We start from the raw sequence: 6,062 nt of genomic DNA on the forward strand, positions 1-6,062 counted from the left end.
GTGAAAGATCCGCCGTCGCTTCTCGGCCTGCAGCGAGCGGGTGACCACCGGGCCCGGCTGGCAGCGCGCTGCCCTCCGCTTGCTCTCGAACTATGCGAAACCTCGTTGAATAAGTAACTGCGCCGGCAAGGCCACCCCTGGTCCCCGGGGAGCGAGGGCACCGCCGCGCTCCTCGCCTCTCCTCTCCCCTCTCCCCGCGGCGCAGGGGCGAACAAACGCGCCGCCGTCTACCTGTGCAACACCTCCGCAACACATTTTATTTACACGAAATCAACTCGGGGCATTGTACATTATATACAGATATTTTCCCCCTCCGACAAGGCAGAGCTTGTGCAAGATTAGTAGCATCCTCTGGAGCGTATCCGACAGTCCACGGGAAATGTACCCCCCTGCGAGGTATCAGCTGTCGGAGTCCAAGTCACTTTTCCCGTCCTCTTGTCTCTTCTCCGGAGACGTTTTAGACACTTTATTCCATTTTTGTGCGTTTTCTGACTCCTCCGAAGACGATCGCTTTTGCCTCCTCCACTTTGCCCGGCGGTTTTTGAACCAAACCTATTACGTTAAGAAATTACATTATTAGGGGAGAAAAATAAAAATAAAAATACGCAAACCCGCAGACTGACCTCCGCCTAGCCAGAGCCCTGCCTCGCCCGGAGCCGCTCGCAGCCGCGGCGCGGCCGATGTGCGCGGCCGCGCTCGGACGGAGGGAGGAGGAGGGAAAGCTGCCGCTCGGGTGGGAAAGGCTGAGCGCCTTCGGGAGGCACGACCGCCTCTCGACATGTGCTCACAGCCGTGTGATCGGCTCGGCCAGCCGCCCCAAAAAGGCCGCTTGGCAATAATAATAAAAAACTTTCCCTCTCCCGCCCCCCCCCCCCCCCGCAAACCTGTTGCTCTCCCCTCCGCCGGCCCGCCGCCGCACCGAGGCACCTCCAGTCCGAGCGCGTTTCAATGCGGAAGGGAGAGGGTGGAAGGCGGAAAAGGAAAGCAAAATACCTCCACTTTTTCCTCTCTTAAGTGCACCCTTCTGGCCAGCTGTTCCCTGGTGCCCACGTCTGGGTATTTCGTTTCCTGGAAGAGGTTTTCCAGCGCTTCTAGCTGCTCGTCAGTGAAGATAGTCCGATGCCGTCTTTTTCGCCTGCAGTGCAGCTGGTTCAGTAACTGCAGCTCCGTCCGGGACAAAGTGCCCACGTTCATGTAGGGCAACATCTGATGGGGAACAGGGGACATCAGGACTGAGCCAGTGCCCTCGTAACCTACAGACAGACAGACGAGACGACGACAGGCTTTGCATGAGATCGCTGCTCCCCCCACCCGAGAAAAAGCACACCCCCCCCGGCCGCCCACCCGCGCTCCTGCGGGCCGCCAGCTCCCCGCCACCCCCTCCTGCCCCGCGGCTGCGGGAACAAAGAAAGCCCGTCCGCCCCGTCCCACGCGGGGACGCCTTACCTGCGGGGGGGACGCAGGAGCACTGCTGGGCGCCCAGGGGCGGCACGGCCCCGCAGCACGAAGGGCCCACGGGGGACGCCGGCACATGCAGCTGCCCGTAGTAGTAGTTGTTGTAGCCGAGCCGAGATCCGGTGACCGCCGGCGGCAGCGCGGAGGCGGGTGCCACCGCCCGGGAGTAAAATCCGCCGTAGTCGGAGGCGCTGCCGTAGAGCGAGTCCCCGTGGAGGCTGGGGAAGACGACGGGCGCGGCGCTCGGGGGCAGCAGCACCGAGTCCTTGCAGCGAGGTCTGGCCGCCAGGATATTGTCGATGCTGAACATGCTCACAGGCATGCCCCAAACCGTGCCGGGGCAGGGCAGCGGGGACCGGCCGGGGGGAGGGAGGGAGGGTGGGTAGGTGGCGGTGGTTGTGGTGGAGGGGGGGGGTGGGGGGTGGGGGGGGGGAAGGCTGGAGAGACACGAAATCGAAACTTTTCGGAGAAATTTTAAAAAGGGATCGGAGCGAAAAGAGCGGAGCTTTTTCCGAGGGCAGCTTGCGGGCAGAGTGTGCGTGTGTGTCTGTGCGCGCGTGTGTGCGTGTGTGTGTGTGTGTGCGCGCAGGATCCACCCCTGGAACTTTCCCCCCTCAACTCTCGGCTGTTTACTGATCTCAACCCAGAGGGCTGCTCGGAGTATAATCCATCTGAACCTCTTCCCTTTTTTATACCCAGGCGACGTCATCCTGGATTTAGTTCCTGGTAATATGCAGATGACAAACAAAACCAGATTTGATTTTTTTTTTCTCTCCCCCTTTTTGGTGGGGAAGAGGTGGGGGTTACACAAAGGAGTGAAAGGAGCCCGGGTCTGTGTATTGAGAATTAATGAAATTAACGTAATCCTTTCCATTAGTGGGCTTTTTTGAAAGGCCTCAGATTTAGGCTTGATCTCTGCTGCACCGGCTAATTGCCCAGGTTAATCTTATTAATGCCATTGTGCAGAAGTGGTTAGCAGCTCCTAGCCTTGTCTGCATGCACCTACTTTGCTCGTGTTAGTTCACATTAGTGGGTGCGATTTCCTCTGTCTGAAGCTCAGATTCATTATTTATGCTTCGAATTGGTTAAGAAGCACTTTTTAGAAAAATAAACTGAGATACAATCATGCAACTTCCCCCCTCCAAGTGTTTCTGTAGCAGAGTTTGAATCTTGCGTCCCCCAGCTCGGAGAACTGAAAGGGCATTGAGGAGTATGCGTTCCTCTGATTTAATCTTTATGCAGTGAAGAAACAATGTCTTCACTGAGTAAATGAACTATTTTTTTTCTCTTTACCTAGATCATCTGGCGGAACTAGGGCGCGTGAATGTTGTAAACTTTTTTTTTTTTAACAGATTCAGATCCAGACAGGTATCACTTTTTATTTTTAAACAAGCCAGGAGGTGGAAATGTTAAAGACCAGTGCCATCTCAAATCCCCGGGTCTGGTAGGTGTTCCGATTTGCTTCTGATCCATCCTGGTGCCTTTTTCTTTTCTTTTCTTTTTAAGGAAGAATGTTTCCTTTTCTAGCTTAGAAAACAAAGCCTATAGAGTTGCAATGATACGGAGAAGTTTATATTTTGCATGTTCCGTGAATTTAAAATGGAGCAGTTTTAAGTCCCTAAAACTCTTCCTATTAAGACGTTTGGTTCTCTTGGTAGCTGGCTCTTGTGATTTGCAGAATACTTCGTCTGTCACGACTGTCACTGGGAATCCACAGGAGGTGAACTGAATAAGATTAGACTATTTACCCCATCAGCCCTCCATCAAAGAAGGTAGGAAATTGTACGCATGAAATGAAAACAAGCCATTAGGGTCCGTTTACGAGGGACACATTATTTTCCTCAGCAAAGAATATCCTCGTTAGCGCTTACTCGCACTTTATCCTTCCTTTCCTCGATATTCCAGGATTTAAAACCGCATCTGAGAATGATCTAACCCAAAACCCTATTTCTAGGAAAAGACTCGTATAAACGTTAAAGAAAAAGAACGTCAGGACTTAATTCTCACTTTATTGATACATCGCGATGTGACTAATTACTGGCATCGTTTCCTTCATTTTATTTGCTGATCAATTTCTTTCCGCCTTTGGCATTTAGACCAGAGCGTCGTGCAAATTTTGCAAATTTGATGTAAAGTGAAACTATTTGACAGAGGTTTGTTGGGTGTTGCTGTTGTTGTTCGATTTGGGATTTTTCTGTTGTGGTTTGGAGGGTTTTCTTTATTTTTTTATTGTTTATTTGTTTGTTTGGGGCTGGGTTTTGGGGGGAGTTTCGGGCTGGTTTGTTGAGGTTTTTTTGGTAAGTAATTCCCTGGGTGCAGCTCGGTCACGCTGCACGCAGAGCAGCGCGCTGCTTAATTCCGCCATCGGGATGCTCGTTCACGTCCTGAGCGGCTCTGCTGCAATGCGCGGTAGCATCTCCCCGGTGGCCTTCGCAGCCCCCGGCGGTGAGCGGGGCTTCGAGCGAGCCGGGGTCGGAGCCCCCGGGAGAGCCAGGCCCGAGGGGATGCCGAGAGCGGGGGCACGGCCAGCTCTCCCACCGGCGAGGAGGGGAACGTCTCCTCCGCGGGTGCCCCGGAGGTCTCCGCGGGGAGCGCCCCGCCTGCCCGGCCCGGGCCTCGGCTCTGCGGGGGCGGCGGCGCAGGGCAGGGCTCCCCGCGGGGCTCCGCGCCCGGGCGCTCCGCGGAGCCCGGGCCGCGGGAGGGAGGCGGGCAGCGGGGACAGCACTCTGCCCCCAAATTACCGCCCCTCGGGGAACCCAGTAGCTCCGCTGAAGTCCCGCTCATGCGGAGGCCCGCGGTGGGGATACCCGCCGCCGGGGCCGGTTTCTTGGGTGCTTAGCATCCCTTGCGTCAGGATTTCGTCTCCGCGCCTGTCCGGCTTCTCCCAGGTGAAAGCAGCACCGCGGGGCAAGAGTGGGCATCCGGGGGGCTGCGGCACCCCTGGGCGCGGCCGCGGCACCGGCAGGGCACGCGCCGCTGTGGGCTGTGCGAGCGCTCGGCTCCCCAACGAGTTTTTCGATCGGGAAGGCTCTGCTGAAGGACGGTCCACCACGCTGCAACGCTTACCTTTTTTCCTAATTCAGAGATTATTTTTTCCAATAACTTGTCACCCCGGTGGGGAAGTTCTCTTTTGTTTTGTTTTGTTTTAATCTTAGTAGCCTTGCCGTGAAACCCCCAGTTTTGATACCCGCTTCGCCAAACCTGCTCTCGGAGTTTCTCATTTCGCATCCGCTCTTCGCTAACCTTGCAAACGTAAAATTGCGTTAAACAAACAATCAGTTGTCACACAATGTCGGGATGAAATTGTAATAACAAATGAAACGCAAGCAAATTGCGCTGCATAGTGTTGCTAAGCAATTGTTTGTTACTGGAGGGTAGTCACAGCATGGGTTGCAAGAGAGATCTAAAGAGGAGCATAGCACCGGGCAGAACAAGCTGTTAGGTATGAAATACGGTAAACACTGCACTGATTTTCAATATTATTACCCAAACACGATTTCATACAAAGCAATCACCATACACAAGTCTATGAAAATGCGCTTGTTGAGAAGTCGGCCGGTTTTTTTATTTTAAGGTATTAAGGAATAACGCCGGGGATGCAAAATGCACCGCCTTCCCCGCGCTGGCTCTGCCCGGCCTGGCGGCGGGAGCGGCACCCCGGGCTGCAGCGGGGCGCGGGGGCCCCGCCGGCGGGGGCCTCCCCCCGAAGGCATCCGCGGAGCCTCACCCCCTGCCCGCCCGGCCGGGGCTCGCTTTGGGCGGCAGGTCCCCGTCTGAGGCTCCCGCCCGATGCCAGGGGGTAACGCTGGGAGGAATCAAAGTTTTTGGTGGATCGCTGGCTGCGAAACCCTCTCGGAAACGGCGCTTCGCAGCACACCTCTCACGCACAAACGCCATCACCCTTCAGCGTTCCCCACGTTAGTTTCAAATTGATTGCATCATTACTTCACCAAAAAAAAAAAAAAATCATACAATGCGAAATTACGGTAATTTGTTCCCAGAATAAACTTATCTTGAACTGATTAGGAAAGTCAGTCGTTTGAAAACGAGGCAGAAACGCGTTTTTTTTCTAAAGCTTCCCTCTAACAATATCAGCTTCTAAAGTTTTCATTCATATAAACTTTATTAATGAAGATCTTTTATTTAAATGTCAAGGGGATTTGAAATTTAGAGTAAATTATGAAGCATGCATGTCTTGCCAAGTCATGGGTCAAATGCATTTGTGAAAAACTGCTAAAAGAGCATATGGTTTTGAATTTTTCTACAATGACTAGTGTTTAAATAAATTGCTTGTACTGCTTAACTTCATGTATAATTTTGACAGAAATTGGCCTATAGCCTTTTGATATGTAAACATTTCAGGCTTTTATGCGGTATAAAAAGACACTTGCTTTTTGGGATCAGCTAAAGCAGTCACCCTGTAATTCAGAAAGCTGGCACCTAACATTACATTCTTGCTACATTTCAACTTTCAAGTGGCAGCATAAAGGGGGAAAAGAGAAGGGACATTTCAAAAGCAATGTCCAATTGGAATTAAAAACTGCAAATGAGGTGAGAATGTGCCACTCACTATCTGATTGAAATGGATAAACCATAGCACTAAAGAG

The 6,062-nt window shown here is 53.0% G+C and overlaps 1 protein-coding gene across 1 annotated transcript; it reads right to left on the reverse strand.

Annotated features, from left to right (window-relative positions):
* Positions 1-338: 338 nt before the first annotated feature.
* On the reverse strand, positions 339-1,777 carry GSC (goosecoid homeobox). Its single transcript, XM_050898333.1, has 3 exons — positions 1,447-1,777; positions 994-1,253; positions 339-552 (listed from the first exon to the last, which is right to left on the reverse strand). The coding sequence occupies exons 1-3, from the start codon at positions 1,775-1,777 to the stop codon at positions 400-402; spliced, it is 744 nt and encodes a 247-aa protein (XP_050754290.1). The 3' UTR covers positions 339-399.
* Positions 1,778-6,062: the final 4,285 nt, after the last annotated feature.

Source organism: Gymnogyps californianus, chromosome 5, assembly GCF_018139145.2.
Source record: "Gymnogyps californianus isolate 813 chromosome 5, ASM1813914v2, whole genome shotgun sequence".
In the NCBI taxonomy this organism is placed as follows: domain Eukaryota; kingdom Metazoa; phylum Chordata; class Aves; order Accipitriformes; family Cathartidae; genus Gymnogyps; species Gymnogyps californianus.